Below are 21,172 nucleotides of genomic sequence, written 5' to 3' on the forward strand. Positions count from 1 at the left end.
GTTTAAAATATTGGGCTTTTTTAGGATCTCTGCCTCAAGTCCTAATTTTTAGGCATTAAAATTTTGTTTGCTTCTTCTTTTGTTGAATTAAACTGTACAAAGATGTATTTAATAGCACATAAAATGAGCAGTATCTGTTGTTTGATTTAGGTACTTTTTGCTGTGTGTAAACTACTTTTTCTATGGAGAGACAGTGGCAGATTACTTTGCTACATTTGTTCAAAGGAGAGAGCAACTTCAGTTTCTAATTCGCTACCACAGGTTTATATCTTTTGCACTCTACTTGACAGGTGAGCTTAACAGACCAATTCTAATGGTTAATACGTTATTTTTAATACGTTATTTTTAATGTATCACTGCACTATGTTTCACTGTTATGTTACATATTTTGCATATTTGTATTTCAGAAATTTATTTTATTCTTTCTAGCTTTCTTGCGTTCCAATATTTTCTTCCTGCCTCTCACCTTATTAAAGGAAACTGCATGTTTGCATTACATATTTCCAGTGAAAAAATTGAATAAAAAGCTTCCTGTCCACAGGTTATTGATGGTGACTGTTGTTTAAGAGGTCTACCTAATGAGTAGATGATGGTGGGGATAATGGAGTAATAACAATCATAATGAATAAACAGAAATTTATTTACAGTTTAAAGCATCAGTCCAGTTTAAGTTCCTAAGTAGTCTTTTTATGGTCAATGGGACTACACACTTGATTAAGTCCTGCCGTTTTATAACATAAGAGCATTGGAAAGTCTACATCAACATGATCTTACCATTTTATTTAAAACTTGATAAGTGTGTGATGTGAAGCTCTTAGAAAAAACAGTAACACAAATGAGAACCAAACTTTACCCATGTGAATTACAGTGAGAGCTTCCTTCAATATTAAAGGAAATATGAGTTTTAAACAGATTGCCCGTTCTCAGAAAATGAAATTTAGCTTGTTTTCATAGAATAAATGCATCTCAGTATATTTTCATTAGCACAATTAAAGCTGCCTAACTAGTCACTCATTCAGAAATCACAGGTCAGAGGGCTCTGTACATTTGAAAAGCTGTTGTTTGGATACTGTTTGAATATTGCTTCTAGGGAGGAATCTGTTTTGTTTCTTTTTGTTTTTAGAACATGCTTAGGAATAAAGAAAGCCTAAACTGTCCCTTTTCTGTAAGTTCTTTTGTAGTAATGTCCCTAAGTAAAACTGGCTAGATTTTTTTATAGAATTTTGCTTTGCTTGGATATTTTGTTTTGCTCAAATTATTTAAGCCTCATATATGTAAAAGCTATCTTCTCTCCCTTCTTTACATGAAACAGAAGAACATAAAACTTTTTGGTCCTGGTACGTAGTACATACTACTTTACTTCTAACAGTATTCCTTTTTTGTGTAGGGAGATGAAAGGTAAAGGACATTTCTTTGAGCTGCTATTTCCCCAGCAGTAGGAATCTTGAACATGTTATTTTTAGGAAGTATTTTGTTCTATGATAAGGTGTCAGGCTCTGTGAATGGGGAAGGGACTGTGGATATGATCTGCCTTGGCTTTAGCAAGGCTTTTGACACTTTTTCCCTTAGCATTCTCAATAAGCTAAGGAAATAGGGCGTACTGAGAGGAAAGTACTGTAAAGTGAATACATAACTGGTTGGATCATCATGCTCAATGAGTAGTCATTAGTGGCTCAATGTGTAGTTGGGAGGACCTATCAAGTGGGGTTCTCCAGGGCTCAGTGCTTGGTTTGCTGTTGTTTAACATCTTCATTAGTGATCTGGATGATGGGATTGAGTGTACACTTAGCAAATCTATAAGTGACACCAAATTAGCTAGAGTTGCACTGGAGGGTATGGCAAGTATCTAGAATGACCTGGAGAAATGGTCCAAAATTAATCAGATGAAATTCAGGAAAGATAAGTGCAGAGTCCTGCACTTGGGAGAGAATAATTGCATGCACAAATCAGGCTGGGCAGTGGTTGGCTAGGCTGTAATACTGCAAAGGAAGTTTTGGGGGTTACAGTGGACCATAAGCTGAATATGACCCAGCAGTGTACTTTTGTTGCAAAAAAGTCAACAGCATACTGGGGTGTATTAACAGGCGTGTTTCTTGGAGAGGGAAGTGTTTCTTCTGCTCTGTTTGGCACAGGTGAGTGAAGCCTTACGTGGAGCACTATGTCCATTTTTGAGCCCCATACTTCAAGAAAAATTTCTACAGATTAGAAAGAGTCCAGCAGAGAGCAACAAAAATTATTAAAGGCCTGGGAAACATGATTTATGAGAAAAGTATGAAAGAACTAACACAATTTAATCTGGAGATGAGAAAACTGAGTGGGGATTTATTAACAGTCTTCAAATACCTGAAGGACTATTATACAGGGGTGGAAGTAGATTATTCTTTGCAGCTGTAAGGAACTGGACTTCAAGGAATGACCTCATACTGCAGAAGAGGAAATTTAGGTTGGAGATTAGGAAAAACTTTCTGACTTTGAGGGCGGTCCCACACTCATTGAACCAGGTATGCCTGCATCAAGCATTGGAGCAGGCTACCTAGAGAAGTCGTGGAATTTCCATCTCTGGAAATTTTCAAGGGCAGGTTAGACAGACACTTGGCTGGGATGGCTTAGTCAGGGATTATCCTGTCTTGAATAGAGGCCTGGACTAGATGATTCCATGAAGTCCCTTCTAGCCCTACTTTCCTATTATCCTGTGAACTTTAGAGATGGAAAAGTAAGTTTGCTGAAAACATCTTTATGTTAGATTCTTGTTTACCAACCCAAATTATTACCAGAGGTGGGGTTTGGAATAATGATGCCAAACAGTTCATTTGTCCTTACTTTCTTTGTATTTAAAAAAATAAATAATCCCCCTCCCCCCAAATTAATAGAAATTTCTTGTTCTTCAGAAGAAGTGGTTGAATTATTTTAGGTCATGAGATCCAGAAATGAAAATTCTGCAAAATATCTTTGTGGAAGCAGAATTAAAAGGTAAATATTTTTCTTACCACCATTTACTCCACTTTCATTGAAGACCCAATACATTTATAAGAACATACTCATTTCTGTTTCATGCAAAATCAGTACAATTTACTGCATTAAGCATGGGTGAATGGTGCCTCCTGAGTTGGGGGTGGGCACCAGATCACCGACAGGGAGGGAGGAGTCCCCCAGCGGCCAATTGCTGAGCCAGCAGTGAAACTGGAAGCGCACTTCTGTCGGCACTTCCAGTTTCATGACTGGCACTTCCGGGGGTACACGGCCGATCTCAGGGAGTGCACGTACACCCATGCGCACCCCCTACGTGTCACCAATGGAATTAAAATTCTTTTCTGTGGGTTGTAACACAAGAGCCTGAACAGATGTTGACTTTTAAATTCTAGTCTGAACTTGAAGAGTTGATATATAGAAATTAATTGTTTTTCTGAACAAGTCTAAAACAGAAATGAGGAATAGACAAGCAGAATCCATCAAAGATACTTGAGACAACTTTTAGTATTTTACAGTGCTGCAGGCAAAAAAGTTCACACAGGGTAGAATCAGTGAGGACTCATGTCAGTATACCTACACTGTCTCTAATCTAGTTAAGTAGTGTGGGTAACAATAGCCATAAAGATGTGGGGGTATGAGCTTCCACACAAGCTGTACAGCTCCATCAGGGGACTCTGAGTACACACTCAGGTAACTAGTCCTCAATGCTTCTGTGTCCTTACTACTGTTACCTATGACAGTGTGAGTGGGTGTCGGTTACCCGCCCCTCCTTGCTTCAGGACTTTCCTGCCACGACTAAGGAGATGGAAAGATAATAAGATGTTAATCCCTGAAGGGGAGGGTGATAAGTAATGAGCCACACAGGTGTCAGCTTCACTAAGTGCTGGCCTTTATTGGTGCTTGATACAAAGTAAATAACTGCACTAATTACCCTATGAGTGCAGAAGTGGCTGTTTTACCACTTCGCTGATTGCCGTTTTTCTGATCTTCTCCTGATTGCGGTGGTCTCCTGGCTGTCCTGATCAGGCAGTGCAATTGTCTCTGGGATTTTCCCTGGAGCCATGTCCCCTGGGCTCTTGTGGGCCTTGCTGGCCTCCTGCCACAGCCCTCTGTGTCAGCATCCCCAGTCTCACCAGTTCATTGTTCCTGTTCGCAATGCCTTCTGCCACTCAGCCATCCCTGCGGTTGAACTGCTGTGCTTCTCTCCAGTGCCCCAAGGGCAAATGTGTGATCCCCGGCTCTGCCTTTTACACACCCTGATCCTTTCCTGGTGTGTAAACCCCGCACTGCTGTGCCCAGGCTTCAGCTCAAACTCCTGTTACACACCTCCTCCCTTTGTTCAAAAAAACTTAAAGTTGGCCAGTCTTCATGATCCTCAACCAGGCCAGCCATGTCCATTGCGCTCCCGGTGGTGTCTGTCGTGTCTTCGGTGCGTGACAAGATGTCCACATTTCCATTCTTCTTTCCTGCCCAGTGTCTTACTGTAAAATAAAAGGATTGTAAAGTGAGAGACCACCTCATTAGTCAGGTGTTATCTAGCTTGGCAATTAATAGCCAGCATAGAGGTTCATGGTCCATGATCAGCATGAACCTCTGGCCCAGTAAGTAATAACAAAAGAGTTCCACCCTCCACCAGATGGTCAGGCACTCCTTTTCAATCATGCAATGTCAGGCTTCTGTGGTCATCAGTTTTTTGCTGGCAAAGGCTATCGGCCTTTCTTCTCCCCCTCTTCTTGGAAGAGAATGGCTCCCAGTGCAGTGCCAGAGGCATCAGTTTGCAAAAGGAATGTCTTCTCGAAGTCTGGGGTGTAGAGTACTGGGTGTTGGCATAGGGCTGCCTTCACTAGTTCAAAAGCTTGGGTAGCCCTGGGGTTCCACTGGACCGGGTTCCTCCGTCCTTTTGTGAGTTCTGTCAGGGGTGCCGCTTTCTCAGAGAAAACTTGGATGAAGTGTCTATAGAAATTAGTGAAACCCAGAAAAGACTGTAGCTGCTTGACTGTCCATGGTAGTGGGTACCGTCTGATGGCTGCCACCTTATCTGCTATGGGTTTTATCTTGCCCTGTCCAACCAGGAACCCGAGGTATTGAGTCTCCCTCTTTCCAAGCGCACATGTCCGAGGGTTTGTGGTCAGCCTGGCCTGGTGGAGTTTGTTGAGAATCTTCCTTAAATGTTAGCGGTGCATTTCCCAATCACCAGAGAAAACAATATCATCTATATACGCGGCCACGTATTCCCGGTGGGGAGCTAACAGCTGGTCCCTCAGGTGCTGGAATGAGGCTGCCACTCCATGAAGCCCGAACAGCATCTGCCTGAATTGAAATAAGCCCCACGGGGTTCCAAAGACAGTTTTCTCCTTGTTGGCTGGCGTTATTGGTATCTGCCAATAGTCTTTGGTTAGGTCCAGGGTCAAGATGTATTTGGCCTGGCCAACCCTCTCCAGCATGTCGTCTATCTGGGGCATTGGGAATGCATCAAATTGCTGTCTCGTTCACCTTATGATAATCAATGCACAATCTTATGGAGCCATCTGTCTTCGGGACCACTACTGTTGGGCTTCTCCAAGGCTTCTGGATTTCTCGATAATGCCCAGCTTCTTCATCTCGTCCACTTCTTGTTTGACTGCGGGCCACAAGTGCCTGGTTAGCCTTCTCCAACGGTTGTGCACAATCTGTCCAGGTGAGGTCTGGATGTGGTGTACTACTCCCTGAGCTTCCTCGGGGGTCTAACAGAACATATCTTTGTACTCAGTTATTAGGGCCTCCAGGCTCTCTTCTTGTTCAGGGCTGAGTCTGCTGTCGACCTCAGTGGGGATTCCCCTATTCCCCTGTCCCCTTCTAACTCCTCTTACTTAACAGGGTCCATCCCCTGTCTTCAGCACCACTTCTTCAATAAGTTAATGTGATTGATTTGTCTTCTCCATGTGGGCTCCATCTAGAGCACCTCATAGATTGGTCCTGTACGTCCAGTCACTTGGAATGGTCCCTGCCATTGGGCTAGCAACTTGTGTGGATTGTCAGGCAGTAGCACCAGCACTCAATCACTGACCTTCAGCTCTTGCTCTGTGCCCTGTGCATCATAGTGTTGTTTCTGTTTCTCTTGACTCTGTCCCAGGTTCTCCTGACCTGGGCTCTCTTAAGCCTCTTCTGAAAGTTGGTTATGACCTGTGGTGTTGTCCCATCCTCACCCTCTATCTCCCACCCTTCACATCTAGGAACCCTCTCAGTACATGACTGTAAACTAGATCGAATGGGACGCTTCCCTGATTGAAAACAGAAATGGGGGAATCATGGCATCCAACCCTGTATACACGCCTGTATCATCTCTTTCAGGGTTCGGTTGAAGTGCTCCACAAGGCTGTCCATCTGGAGGGTGGAAAACAGAGGTTCTGAGTTGTTTGATTTTCAGTGTGCTGCATATCCCCTTCAGGATCCTGGACATGAAGTATTGGCCCTAGTCTGTGAGAATCTCCCAGAGGACCCAACCCAAGTGATCCATTTCATAAGGGTGCTGGCTATCATGGGAGCCATCACCCAACACAGGGGAACAGCTTCAGGGAACCGGGTGGCATAATCGATGATTACCAGGATGAACTGGCAACATGTCCAGCTGCAGGGAAATGGCTCCACCATGTCCATGGCAATTCTGATGAATGGCCACCCTGCCAATAGCAGTGGCATCACCAGGACCTTGGTGGGTTTTAAACCCCCTGTCTTTTGGCATTTGGGTCATTCCATGCAGAATTTCTCCACCATTTTGTAGAGGCCAGGCTAGAAGACCCGCCGCTTCAACCGGGTTTCTGTCTTGTCCCACCCCAGGTGCCCTCCCATTGTAAGAGTATTGCCTATCCATAGCAAATTGCCCCAGTATTTTGTGGGGCTAAGACCTGACATTTCTCGTACCGCTCCTCCTTTTCCTCCACCCGATATAGAATACCTGTCCTTACCTCAAAGCAGGGACTCAGCTTTGCTTTCTTAGGATCTAACACCACACCTCCTTGTTTGGCCAGCTGAGTCTGCCAGATGTTCCTGAAAAGAGGCTCGTGCTTCTGCTCCTCCTGGAAGTACCCATTGCCAATGATCTGTTCTAGGTCCAGGTCTCCTCCATCTTCTTCCTCCGGGGCTCCAAGACACTTTGCCACTCCCCACCACCTCTTCTCAAAACCAGCATGACCATTTCCTTCATGTGCGGTCAGTTAGCTCCCAGGAGATTGGAGCAGGGAAGGGTCTCTGCCAGCTCCACCGTGATTTCTTCCATTCAGCCCATCACAGAGAGCTGTAGCCCCTTCCTCTTGTAGGTGTACAAGGCCCCATGGATACAGACCATACTCATGGGCGATTTGGGACTCCCTGGCTGTGACGGTACCACGTCTGCCCTTATGGACTAGGAGTAGCTGGTGTTGACGACTGTGGGAATGATGATGTCTCCCACTCGAACCTTGACCACTGTCTTATTCTGTTGCCTTGGCCCCTTGTGCCACCCAAAATTGCAGTCCATCTTTTCGTCACGAGGACTCTTGGTTGTTAGCTCAGCTTGAGGGCGGTGTGGGCAGAATCGGGATACATGCCACTTTTACCTGCATCTATAGCATGCTATGTCCTTGGCATCCTAGCCTCGGGGTTCGCAGCCTGCGGGCTGGACCATGTTTCCCCTTTCCCTTTGTTGGGGCCTTCCAGATGCTAGCCCATCTCCGCCCCTCCAGGACATTCCTTCTGGGGTCCCTCTCCCTTGGCTTTGGCGGCAACATAATCTTTGGCTAGGCATAAGGCTTCTTCCACCATCTTTGGCTGGTGCTGCCTTACCCAGCACAGGGTGCTGCCCTCAACGTTTGTTAGGAATTGCTCCACTACAATGAGGTCCACTACCTCCCCAATGGTTCAGACCTCTGGCTGGAGCCAACATTCCACCAGGTCCCATAGTGTCTGGACAAGCAAGCGTAGGCAGAGTCCCTCCTCCCCTTTCCGGGCCTGGAACTTTTGCTGGTATGTCTCTGGAGAGATCTTGAGGCATTATAGAATGGCTTCCTTTACCTTCCCATAATCCCTGGCCTCTTTTTGGGAGAGGGCCCTGTAGGCTGCCTGCACAGAGCCAATGAGGAGGGGGCCTAAGCACACCACCCAGCTGCTCAGTTCCCACTTACAAGCAGCTGCCGTCCTCAAAAGCTTCTTAATATGCCTCCATGTCATCCTGGGGTATCATTCTGGGGAACTGAGAGCCTTCACTGTCTCTCCCCAGGGACACCTGTTTGGCTTCGATTTTTTTGCATAGATCCTGCTGCTGGGCAAACAGTCAGATCCTTGCCTCTGCTTCTTGTGTCTGCACCCAGACCATCTCTTCTAGTTGAGCCTGTTGGCCCTGTAGCAATCTCAGGGTAATGTTATGAGCCTGCTGCCAATCAGTTGGGGTCTGGATGTCCATAGATTCCATGGTTCCCCATGCGGCTTGGGGGATTTCCCAGCCAATGCACCACTTTGGGAGTGGGTGTCAGTTACCTGCCCCTCCACTCTTCAGGACTCACCTGCCATGACTAAGGAGATGGAAATATAATAAGATATTAATCGCTGAAGGGGAGGGTGATAAGTAATGAGCCACCCAGGTGACAGTTTCACCAAGTGCCGGCCTTTATTGGTGCTTGATACAGAGTAAATAACTGTATTAAACCCTATTAGCATGGAAGCAACTGTTCTGCTGCTTGGCTGATTGCCATTTCTCTGATCTTCTCCCAATCACGGCGGTTTCCTGGCCATCCTGATCAGGGAGTGCAGTTGTCTCTGTGGTTTTTCCTGGAGCTACATCCTGGGCTCTCATGGGTCTTGCTGGCCTCCTGCCATCCACAGTCCTCTGCATGAGCATCCCCAACTTACCAGTTTGTCATCAGTTTCCTGTTCGCAGTGCCTTCCACTGCTCAGCCATCCCTGCAGTTGAACTGCTCTGCTTCTCTCCAATGCCCTGAGGGCAAATGTGTGATCCCCAGCTCTGCCTTTTATGCACAGCAGTAGCTGTATTTACCCTGATCCTTTCCCTTTGTGTAAACCTCCCACTACTGTGCTCAGGCTCTCTCCCTTACCAGTATCCCGGGTATTACTTAGTAACAGGGCTTCAGCTTGGGCCCCTATTACAGGCAGCTACATTAAACTTTTTTTAGTGGTCTCCCTACTACTATGCTGACTTTCTTCCTCACTGCAATATAGACACACCCATTCTCAAAACACAGAAAGGAACTTCAAAAAAAGTATGAATTCTGCTTCAAACCAATGTAAAAAAAGAAATAGTTGAAAACCATATTAACAAAAAGACTTATAATTTCTGCTCTGCTCTTTTCTTCTGGTTCTTAAGTTTCTCATGCGCATGATACAAACAAGAGATTAGCAGATCTGTATTTGCATACAATGTTTTGTTAATGTGGAAGTGATTGTTCTTAATGAGAAGGCAACCATGCTTCCATGATTGCAGGGGCTTCCTTGGCAGTGAAGAGATCTGGATTTGTAAGGACAGTAGCAAGTGTCATTCCATTCTTGGATGGCAGCTTTTGTCTCTGGGGAAGGCAGGAGACTTTTATGGTAGTGACCTTGTGGGGAGTGAAGGATCTGCAGCTATGTCTTTCTGTCCCTAGCACAACCATTTCTTTCTTATCTCATCAGATTCCTTCATAGGGCTGGGGGAATTAAAGAGTGGCGGTGAGATGCATGAGTGGGGGTTACCTCTTCTATTCTCCAGTTCTCTATAGAGGGCTTTGATGTAATGGGGAAGGAGACAGGAGAAGTTCTTGTTTTCTTAGGACTGCTCTGCGTATCCTGCCAAGAGCTGAGACATTAGCAGGCATTGCTGTTGTTCATGATAGTTTTGAAGTTAGGTGGTGGAGCAGAAGATCAACAGGGAAGCAGCAGACATGAGCCTGTTTGCAGTAATATTGTTTGTGGATCTGAAAGAAAATAATTTACTTGGGTTCAGGAGCTTTGGGTTCTATTCCTGGCTCTGCCATTGGTGTGCTGGATGGCCTTGGACAAGTCTCTGCCTCAGTTTTGTCATCTGTAAAATAGAGATAATGACCTGATCTCCTTTATGAAATCTGAAATGTGCAGATGAAAAATGTTGTAGGGAAACCCTGTTGTCATTTTAAAACAGTACAATCAAGTTTATAGTCCATTACAAGTGAGCAATTCATGTTGTCCTAAGGTCATGTGAATATTTTTTCCATGTAAAAGTAAAGTAGTAGATTTAAAGAACTGAAATATTGGTATAATGATGGAATATTGTAGGTTTCTTGTAATTGTGTATATGAACAAAATAGCAGCATAATTTCTGTTATTACTTCTGCAGGTGTCAAGCTGTAGGCATTGCACTTCTGTTTGGATAAACAAGTCAAAGATTGTGGTTCCAAATGTTACAAATACAAAGCAATGGCTGAAAAATAGTCTGAAGGGCTGTTTAACATGGCTGTTTAAGTGTTAGTTATTTGTGAAGAGCATTTGTAAGGCTTCATGCTGTTTTGATGTATGCAGTAATCAGCTTTTCCACTAAGGTCTATTTGAAAGGTTGTTCGTGGAATGCTGTTCTTCTAGTTCAGTTGCATTAGGGACATAGTCTCACCTGTTATGGCAATTTCTAGTTATCCGGATAGTCCAATTGAGTGACTTCAATAGGAGTTGCTTTAGAAAAAGGTTGAAGAAAAACCCAGATGTTAAGTATGGCATAATCTGGCCATTGGAGAAGTCTTTCCTGAGTAGTTACATGATGCAGGATATATTACAGTTCACACTGTTATTCCCCTTGCATATACCTTGAATAGGTCGACTTTTTTTTTTCTACTGGTAAATTCTATTCACGTAATTTCTGCTCCTCTGAAACTGCTCACTCCCTTTCAGCGTGGACTGTTTTTTGTCATCTGCAGATGTTGCCGTATCATTGTTCCTTCCCTTTCAAATCATACCAAAGATACATTACCCAACCTTGGCCTTAAATACAGCTCCTAGTAACACCTTTTTTTTACTTTTTGCCAGGATAAATATTGGCCCTTTTCCATGTTCAGTACTTGACAGAAAACAGGCATGGATCAGAAACTGGCTTTTATTGGTCATTTAGTGTTTTTTAATACCCTCCAGCTGTTTGTCATAGAGGCTTCCACTGAGCCAGTGAGGTACCCTTGTGGAAACTTGGGGTTCTTGAATTTTGCATAAATCAATCTTGCACTAAGCTGTTGCAGTGGGCTGAAGGCATACCACTGCTTTTCCTTACACTGACTGCACCCAAGTGGTATCATTCCATTTCAGTCAGGCTAAATCCCCAACTCCTTTGAAAACAAGTGTTGGGGGGGATAAAATGTCATTTCTTTTTAATAGAAATATGGCTTTAACTGTGTGTGTATGTGTAGACAGAATCCCCAAGCAGGCATTTCACTTTTAAATTATCTCCAGTGAAGACTATTACAGTCAGAATACAATAGCTTAGATGCTGGTTTTGGAGGAGTAGTTGCTAAAGGTAATTTCCTATAATACAAAGAATATTAATGGTGAGACCTTTTCGTGCTACTAACTGGTTAAAATAATGAAGTAGAAGTCAAATAACTAGTATTGCATGATACTGGGTTTAAACAAATATGTATACCTATTACTGGATATATTGAAATCTTCTGAAAGATTTGATGAAAAAACTAAGCTGCTTCAAAGGAAAAGAATTGTCTATCAAGGTTCTGTTTATCTAACATGATAGTATATAAGATTTCACAAAATGCACATGTTTTTTGTTTGTTGCACAGGTTTCTGCATGTTTGTACTGAGTTTAGTGAAGAGACAATATCGTCTACAGTTTTACATGGTTTGTATTAACTACTTTTATATATTTACTCATCTTGTTATTGAAACCATAAGTAATGTTAAAATATCTGTCCTGTCATTATTTGGAAGTTAAAAAATATTTAAAATTAGCTAGTAAGTTCATTGTAATAAAACGGGTTATCTAAATGTCAGGTTTTGTAGGTATTTCTAGCTCTTTACTTAATAGTGTATCACAGTGTGGCCTCAGAATGACTACAGAGCTATAATTTGTGGGATTTTGTGGATACAACATTTTTTTCTTTTTAGTGACAGTTTTAAAAAATAATTTGCAAAATAGTATGTGTTAATTTTTGGCTTCTAAGTCTGAGAATATTTGGGATATTGTGAAAGGTAAACCTTGCCACTCAAACAAGAACCTTACACTTTTTATATTGTCAGAATGTAATTGTGCAGTGAAAGAAGTTTATCGTGTCTTTGACTAGTGATTTATCAGTTAAAGGAGTGCTGTGGTCTGCTGTACCAGACTAGATTGTCACTTAAAAAAACAAAACTAAAAAACAACACCACACTTGAATCAGTATTCTTTCTATCTCATCTTAAATACAGTGTGCATCTAAAATTTCCCTAATATAAAACCTCTTTAGAAACAGCAGTGATAGAATCCTGAACCCTGTCTTCGAGGCACCATCTCTGTCATTTGAGTCCGGGCAAAAGTTGCTTAAATCTCTAGGCTTGCATTCAGCAATTCTGGTCACCTGACACATTATTACTGCCACTAGTACAATCTTAACATGGTAAAGATCAGCTTGTTTACCAGGACACGACTGAACTTCTGTTCAAATGTGGAATAAAAAGACGGTCTCTACCATAGTGGGGTATCTGCAGACAGTGTACATGTATATTAATTTCACTTTTTTTCTGGGGAAGAAGGACTGTGAAGGGTGCCAGTCATAACAGCCTTCTGAAACTTGCCTAGGTGTTACAGTGATGAGAAAAATATGAACATGTCTGCACTGTGACATCAGTGTGCCCTGGCTGGGACAGTCCCAAGCATGTTCCACATGCACATAGAGAAATATATTGGCGAAGTGCTGTAGGGCGGGGGTGTCAAAGGTGTGGCCTACCAGTCGGATACAGTCCATGAAGCCCCATCATCTGGCCCCGGTGGTGGCCCTATATCTACAATTGACCCACATGCTGCCTGCTTCAGCTGATCTGGGACCCATGCTGCATAAGGTATGCCTACCTCCCCCACCACTGTCTCTCTCCCCCCATGGTGACTTCTCCAGGGTGACTGTGTGTAGCATGAATCCTGGACTGGCCAGAATGAACACCAAGTGGAGCTTGCATCTTGGACAAGCCCTGCAGAGGTGCCACATGTGGCTGAGTCTCAAAGCAGGTGGAGTAAGTACCATATGCCCTAGATCTAGCAAGCAGGGTTGAGGGGAGAGAAGATGGGGTTGTTCCATGGACCTGATCCAGCCTTTGAGGTCAGCATACATCATTCATCCAGCCCATAGACCAGGCCTACACAACTCATCTGACCCACAAGGCCAAATGAGTTTGATACCTCTGCTGTAGAGCAGTGATTCTCAACTGGCATGTTCTAAGATCCCTAAAAGGGTGTTGTAGGGTTCTGCACAATACTAGGATGGTTAGGTGTGCAAACCTTCACACCATACCTTCACAAGGTAAACCCAGAGATTTCAAATAGGAAACTATAGTGTCAAAAACTTCCTGACCTTTGTGGCTTTTCTGACTTTTTAAAACAGAAAAACAGCTCTATTATCTTTCCATAGTCAGGAAAAAAAACCCAAGTGAAAGCTAAGAGCTGTCATTTTTGGATGGGTGCCTTCAGTTAAAAAAAACCTGAGAACCACTACTTTAGGGTCATTCTTAGAGGCTGCTATTAAGCATGCTAGAAATCAGGGTCTCAAGAATGGCCACTTAAGGACACTCTACAGTGTTTGCAGTAGCAAGTTTTTATGTTTAGAGCAGGGATGGGCAATTATTTCTCCTGGAGAGTCACTTATGGAGTTTTGGTGAGCTATTGTGAGCTGGATCAGCACACCCCTCCCACCCCCGCCTCCTCCCCCCAGCCCACAACAGCTCACCAAAACTCCTTAAGTGGCTCTGCCCTGGGGCTTGGACCCGCACTATCACTGTCCAGTGATCCCAGCTCCAAGGTCTTCATGGAGACTAGCCCAGAAACCCTGCGGGCAGGGTGTGCTTGGCTGGATGGATGGGATGGAGCTGCGGGTGAGCAGGGAATGGTGTCTGGGAGCATGACAGGTACGGCTGGGCCCAGGATCATAGGGTGGTGACAGCATGGGGCCATGGTCTGGGGCAGAACTGTGATCCACCCCCCAACATGCCCCTACCCATGGAACCAGCACTTGTTGCACAGATGTGTGGGCAGTGGATTGTGGCTCTGCCCCAAGTCCTGGCCCTGTGTTGTTACTGCCCAATGATTCTGGCCCCAGTGCAGCCCGCTCATCCCATTCCTGGATGCTGCTTCCTGCCAGCCTGCAGCCCCATCCTATCTGCCCAGCCAAGTGTGGGTCCTCAACCGTTCTCAGTGGAGACCCTGCCTGCTCTGTCCAGTGTCCCTAATAGTGGGTGTGGGGCAGACAGACCAGGGTCTGGTGTCAGTGGTGACACTGGCAGCAGGACCTAGAAGGAACTGCCACTGCTGGGAATCAGAGTCTGGCTGCTATGCTGTGCTGCCCTAACCCCGGTGCCCATGGGGGTGGCGGGACTGGCCATGTGCACCACGGCCCAAGCTGCCTCCTGCACCAGGGCTGGGTGGAGCCAAGGGACCTTCTACAAGTTGGATAAAATCCTTTTGTGGGCTGGATTCATCCTGTGGGCTGTATTTTGCCCACCCTGCGTTTAAACTGAGCAGGAGGATGTGACCAGGAGGAGGTTTGGGAGTGCCAAGCACACCCTGCTTGCAGGGTTTCTGGGCTAGTCTCCATGAAGACCTTGGAGCTGGGATCACTGGACAGTGATAGTGCAGGTCCAAGCCCCAGGGCAGAGCCACTTAAGGAGTGGCTGCCATGGAGTAAACACGCCCAATGAAAACCTGAATTTGTTGGCAGGGAGCAGTCTCATTGAAGGGGTGGATATTTGCTCTTGAGCCTTTTTCAACAACCACAATAGCAGCAGTAAAAATTCTAGATACCAAAGGAGAGATACTTCACTTGCTCACAGATTATCTTTTCAGTAGGCCCAGTCACTTTGAACCACCCAACATCTCACCCGCCTTGAAACTTGAGCCCTTTGATTAGAGGTAAATGTTTGCTCTTAGAAATTGGAAAGCAGTGTCTGGTAGGAAAATGGAAGGAAATCACCAGTTTATAAATGCTAAATAATATGTTTAGTCTAGGTCTTGAGTCTGTAACACTAAAATTGCTTATCAGAAACATGAGCAACTCTTGATTAATAAAAGGTTTTGATGAATGAAAAGCTATAAAACTCTAGCTGTTGATATATACTGTCTTGAAACCTCTGCCTGGATCATATGTACTGACACAACAAAATACTTTTAAAATACAATGTACTAATGTATATATACTAATGTAAAAGGACTATATACTTAACAGAATGGCTTTACACAGTATAAGATAACAAATTCTTATTCTTACTGTTCCTACCATTAGAAACCTGAAATCTCAATATTTAATAATAGGGCTTTGTCATGGCAGATTTCCATATCTCTGTAACATGATTCTTTCATGAACTCTTCAGTGCCATTATAATGTTATATTTCTAACTTGTCTATCGTATGTAGAAACAGAGTATCACAGTGGCTACCATTTTTCTGTTTTTTCATATTAATTTTGCCTTTATAGATTAAGTGTTTAACATGGGAAAGTCTGACCTAGCATGGGGAATCAGGCACAGCACAGTTGTGCTGAGCCACCTTGTCCCCTCCACAGCACCCTTCTCCACAGTCCTTCCTGTTGCTATCTCATACCTGTACTTAACTTTCCTGCAGAGGGGTTTGCTATCTACAGTGAGGGTAAGCTGAGGTGGTTTGAGTTCTTGGGCTCAGAGGAAGAAGTATGGAGATTTTCAGCCCATGGACTGGGTCACAAGCTCTAGCCCTCAGTAGCAAAAGTTTGCCAACCTCTATCCAAGATGAATGCTGTAGATAAATTTTAAAAAATGTTCCTCATGTATCATTTTTTTCAGAAATGTAGCTAACTCATGATATACTGTATGCACACACCTTTTTCATTATCAGTAAAACTGGTCTTTCCTTTGAGCTTCTCTTCATCTCCTTCATTTGAAATGCCAGTATTTACCCTGATGTTTTGATCTGTGTTTTCACTAATTGTTGTGTTGTTGCACTGTTAACAGTTCGCATGGACTCATGTCACTTTGCTGATCACTGTAACTCAATCTCATCTTGTCATCCAAAATCTGTTTGAAGGCATGATCTGGTAAGGGGACAGTAATAAACTGGTTTGTAATTTTATTGCATATATTTTTTTTTTAAAGCACGTGAATAATCCCACCCTTTTCCAGCAAATTACTTAAATATCTGCTTTGAGTTTAAAGTTATGCACATGCATGTGATTTGCTAAATAGGAATGGAATGTCTTGCATGTTTATTTAACGAAACACGTGCTTAGGTACTTTGCTTAACTAAGATCTAAATAAGTAAATAAGTATTCTGAGTTTCAAAATGCCTGAACACCTAGCAGTCCCCTGTGAACTAATTGGGAACTGCTTACAAATCTCTTAGCACTTGTAAATCAGGCTACTTAGGAATTTAGGAGTGTATTAAGAAGCCTAATTTTAGGCACCCTTTTTTGGAAACAAATCACTCATCTAATTTCTTAAAAATAGTCCTCTGTGAGTAATCATTCTTTCCCTAACCTTCTGGAACCAGACCTATTGTGCCAGAATCCTTTCTGAATAAAATAGTTGTTTTTAAGGGTTCAGCAAAGATAATTTTATCACACTTTATCCTATATAAATTCAACTAAAATAACCAAAAAGCAACTGTTTGGCTGTATTTCCTTTTTTTGATAGACACTGGTTATCTGAACAAATCAAAATGTATAGTAGATGATGTTCTTTACTAAAACTTTAAATACTTAATTTCCTACATAAATAGTTCAGATGTTTTAGAGCAGGAGCTGGCAACTTCTTACAAATGGTAGGCTGCTGCTTGTGACCCAGCCAACACTGGTCTGGGTTCTGGTGCAATTAAAGGAAATACAGTTAGTTACAAAGCAGACATCTTTTAAAAGTAACTTGAAACTGGATGGGTTACCTGGAGGATCAAATATGTAAGAATTCACTTCTAGTTGCATATTAAGCTGTTACAATACACTGAAAGTGACATCACTGTGGTAAAACTGCATGCTAATATCCTTTTTCTTTACTGAATGTAGAGGGAATTTTAGACTACTACTTATTGAGAAATACTGAATGAGCGAGCACCCAGGAGTTCATTATACACATTGTTCAAAATGTACAGATTTGCTTGGATTGCATTTTTCTCTCATGGTGCATGTGAAGTTGTATATTAATTAATACTCAATTATAATTGCTGAACTTGTTGGATACAAGAGCCCAACAAATACTCCGCTGTGCTTGAAAAGTATATGAACCCATATTTTTTCTTAGTAAGCCTGGTGCTTAAAGTTAAGTTCCAAAAAGTTAAGTCTAGTTCTGTATGTTTATACTTTTGTTGTTGAGTTTCAACAGCTACTGAAAAAGCTGTTTTATGTCTGTCTACAGATGTACACTGCATTTTATCAGCTAAAGCTGTCTTTATGGTAAACATTCTGTCCTCAGTTGTGCCACACTTGAGCAAACTGGGCTGTTTCAGCATGGCACTTTGGATGAGATAATCAGCACCTCTGAATGATAATGCCAGTTTGTTTGACCACCAGGTAATTAACTTGGCTGTGCCAATGTGGTCATGCTGCTTTTAGTGTAGAAAGCAGCCTGCCTGGGGCAGTGAAAAGTGATACTGCTGAGGATAGGAAGTTTACTATATAGACAAAGCCTTATAGACCTGCAGAAAAAGGGAGAGAATACTAATCTGAGAATATAGTAACTATCATAACCTACTAGCCCTGTAGAGAGGAAAGGAGGAGGCTTTTCATTTTTTAGATTTCATTAAATGTATAACAAGACGTGTTTGCCTTGATGTGACTAAGTACCACTAAGTATTATGCTTTTGTGTTAATTGTAGTACTGACCTGGTTTTATATTATAAAAAGTAATTCTACTTATATGCAAGCTTGATGCCCAATCATTTATATCTTTGTTGGATAGAAGCTATAAATGATGCAACTGAATGTTGCAAAATTGACTAGATGGGTATAAGAAGAAATGCCATCATCATGTAGCTTTAAGTGACTAATATCTTTGTGTTGTCCTTAAGTTTTATTTCAGCATTTTTCCTGAAGAGTTTCTATATTTCTTTCTAGGTTTCTGGTACCAATCTCAAGTGTTATCTGCAATGATATTACTGCTTACATTTTTGGCTTCTTCTTTGGGAGAACTCCATTAATTAAGGTGTTGATATATATAATTCTCTATGAAATATTTTTTACAATTTTTAAACAAGTAGCTGATACTGTCCCAGAGTTACTTTTGTGGTATATTTATAGCAACTGTATCTTGTTTTCACACACACATTACAAGCTATACTGATACATTATTTTGTTTGTTTTGCTATCTGCAAGATCCTATAAAAAGTATTGGTCTATATTTGTACTAGTGACTGTGAACTCATAATGTTAACATCTTGAAAAGCTGATGGGTCCATGCAGCTTTTATGTGTCTTCCAAATTGTGAATTGTGAATGAATTAGGTAATTTAACACAGCTATGTTAAGAGAGGAATTTTATTCAAAATATTGGGACTGCATAGTCCAACATTATGCCCTATGGCAAATATGCTGTATGCCAAGATCAGATAGGCATAGGTTTCCCTAGAGTCTTGACTTTGGCAAAGTGCAAATAAGTTATGCCTTTCATTGTAAATTTTCTAAATCTTCTGATACAGCCTGCTGTCAAGGGTAGCATATTGTAGCATATATGGAATAATTGGCCCATTTGGGACATGGCAAGTACCATGTTCCTACATTGCCAAACTCTTAGTTACAATTAATATAACATAGGATGAGAGACTTCTGCTTTTTGCAGAGCTGTGAAATCTAACATTATGCCTCACAAGGTAATTGAAACCTTCACTGATACTATTTTGAGTCATATTACTATATTTACTTAATTCTAAGATTAGTTCCCTCCCCCATTTAACATGGGGGGAAAGCCCTTCATGTTGAAATTGAGTATGAGGTGTTTGGGGGCAGGCAGCAGCTGCAACTCTGGCTCCAGCCCCAACCCAGGTTTGGGGGTTCAGAAGTGGCATGGAGGAGGAACAAGGGAGGGCAAGAGAGAGGGACGCAGAGGCCTGAGGCTGCAGGGGTCAGACACATGGGTGGTTAAGTGGGGTGGGTGGGAGGACAGGTGGCAGGGGGCAAGTTGCCTGCCTCCCCTACTGCTTGCCCTACCACCTGTATACTTCCTGTCCCCTACCATTTGTCCCACTACTGCCTGTCCCACATTGCTGTCTCCACTGCTTACCCCCTTATTTCCTTTCTCACTGCCTGCCCCATTATTGCCTCCCCCACTGCTTGTCCTACTCTGTGCCTCTCCCACTGCCTCCCCCACAACCTGTCCCATTATTGTCCCCATCATCTCCTGTCCCCCTATGAATTTAAGATGATTCTCTAATAATTAAATTCTATACACAGAAAATTATAATAAATATGTATATTTTCCATGTGTAGAATCTAACTGGGGAGTTGTCTTAAATTCAGGGTCATCCTGGATTCAGGTAAATAGTATTCTTTTTAGTTATAGGCCACTTATTAGATTAGTTGCTGTTGAAGTATCTACCTATGAACAATGTATTTTCTTTAGTCCATTTCTTCAATAATTGATAAGCTTGGAAAATAAACAGAAATTTAAAATGTCAAGAACTTTACAACAATTTTTTTCTTTTGATCATTTTTCCTCATTTATCTGATATACTAGTTTTGCAATAGCTAGCTTTTGATTCTTTAGTATTATCTTGCTGGGCAGATATTAGGGTTTTCCACACCATGCTTGGCAGCATTCCATATGGAGTTGTGTCTGGAGGACCTTATCCTTGTGTGAAGGTGTTGAACATAATAATCTACATATGTCAGTTTTCTCAGAAGTTTGTGTGTGTGTGTGATTAAATCAGTTAAGTTGCTGGCCTTATTTTCTTTGGCTAGCAATCCTAACTAGGACAGCAATAATTGTTCTGAGGGTGGGAAGGATAGGAAATGAACAAGTGACCTGCCCTGGCAACCTTTGTTTGTGTGAGGTTGCTCCCTGAAAGATGGGGTTGGGAGTGTAGTCATTTTTTTCTGAGGGGATGAAAGCATGCACAGCACCAGCAGGACTATTAAAAAATTTATCTGCCAAACCCTTATGCTTCAGCCAAGCACATGCAGACTCAGAATTTTGCCGATCTGGGGCATATTTATGCAAGAATGTTTCCCCTGCCAGATTTCAAGTCCCTGCAAGTGCAAGTGCTACACCTTCTCAGTTGGAATCACAGAATTATAGAAAATTAGGGTTGGAAGGGACCCCAGGAGGTCATCTTGTCCAACCCCCTGCTCAAAATAGGACCATCCCCAACAAGATCATTCCAGCTTAAAAACCTCCAAGGATGGAAAATCCACAGCCTCTCTGGATAATCCATTCCAATGCTTTACCACCCTCCTAGTGAGAGCGTTTTTCCTAATATCTAACCTAAACTTCTCTTGCTGCAACTTGAGACCATTGCTCCTTGTTCTGTCATCTGCCACCACTGAGAACAGTCCAGTCCCAGTCTCTTTGGAACCACCCTTCAGGTAGTTGAAGGCTGCTGTTAAATCCCCCCTCAGTATACTGTTCTCCAGACTAAATAAGCTCAGTTCCATCAGCCTCTCCTCATAAGTCAAGAAATCTTTTAATTTTTATTAAACGCATTTTTACTTCAATCTTAGAAATAGTTTCATAGTTAGTAGGGTTGGAAGGGACCTGAGCAGATCATCAAGTCTAACCCCCTGCCATGGAAGGAAGAGTACTGGGGTTAAACGACCCCAGCAAGGTGATTGCCTAGCCTTGTCTTAAAGACCCCCAGGTTAGGAGCCAGCACAACTTTGCTTGGAAGTTGGTACCAGATCCTAGCTGCCCTGACCGTGAAGTAGCGCCTCCTGATATCTGATCTGAATCTACCCTCTGCCAGCTTCTGACTGTTATTTCTAGTCACTCCTGGTAGCGCTCAGGGGAACAGGGACTCCCCCAGTGCCAGCTGGTCCCCTCTGACTAGTTTGTAACAGGCCACTAGATCCCCCCTCAGCCTTCTCTTGTGGAGGCTGAAC

General features: G+C 42.9%; 1 protein-coding gene across 1 annotated transcript in view; it reads left to right on the forward strand.

Moving 5' to 3' along the window:
* The window catches only part of CDS1 (CDP-diacylglycerol synthase 1), a 53,999-nt gene that overhangs the window by 20,673 nt on the left and 12,154 nt on the right, over positions 1–21,172 (forward strand). The window contains exons 5-8 of the mRNA XM_019552635.1: positions 151–290; positions 11,724–11,782; positions 16,108–16,190; positions 18,198–18,285. Coding sequence (XP_019408180.1) covers positions 151–290; positions 11,724–11,782; positions 16,108–16,190; positions 18,198–18,285 — 370 coding nt within the window. The remainder of the gene's footprint in view (positions 1–150; positions 291–11,723; positions 11,783–16,107; positions 16,191–18,197; positions 18,286–21,172) is intronic.

The sequence above is a fragment of the Crocodylus porosus genome, unplaced genomic scaffold (genome assembly GCF_001723895.1).
Source record: "Crocodylus porosus isolate Cpor-Errol unplaced genomic scaffold, CroPor_comp1, whole genome shotgun sequence".
Lineage (NCBI taxonomy): Eukaryota > Metazoa > Chordata > Crocodylia > Crocodylidae > Crocodylus > Crocodylus porosus.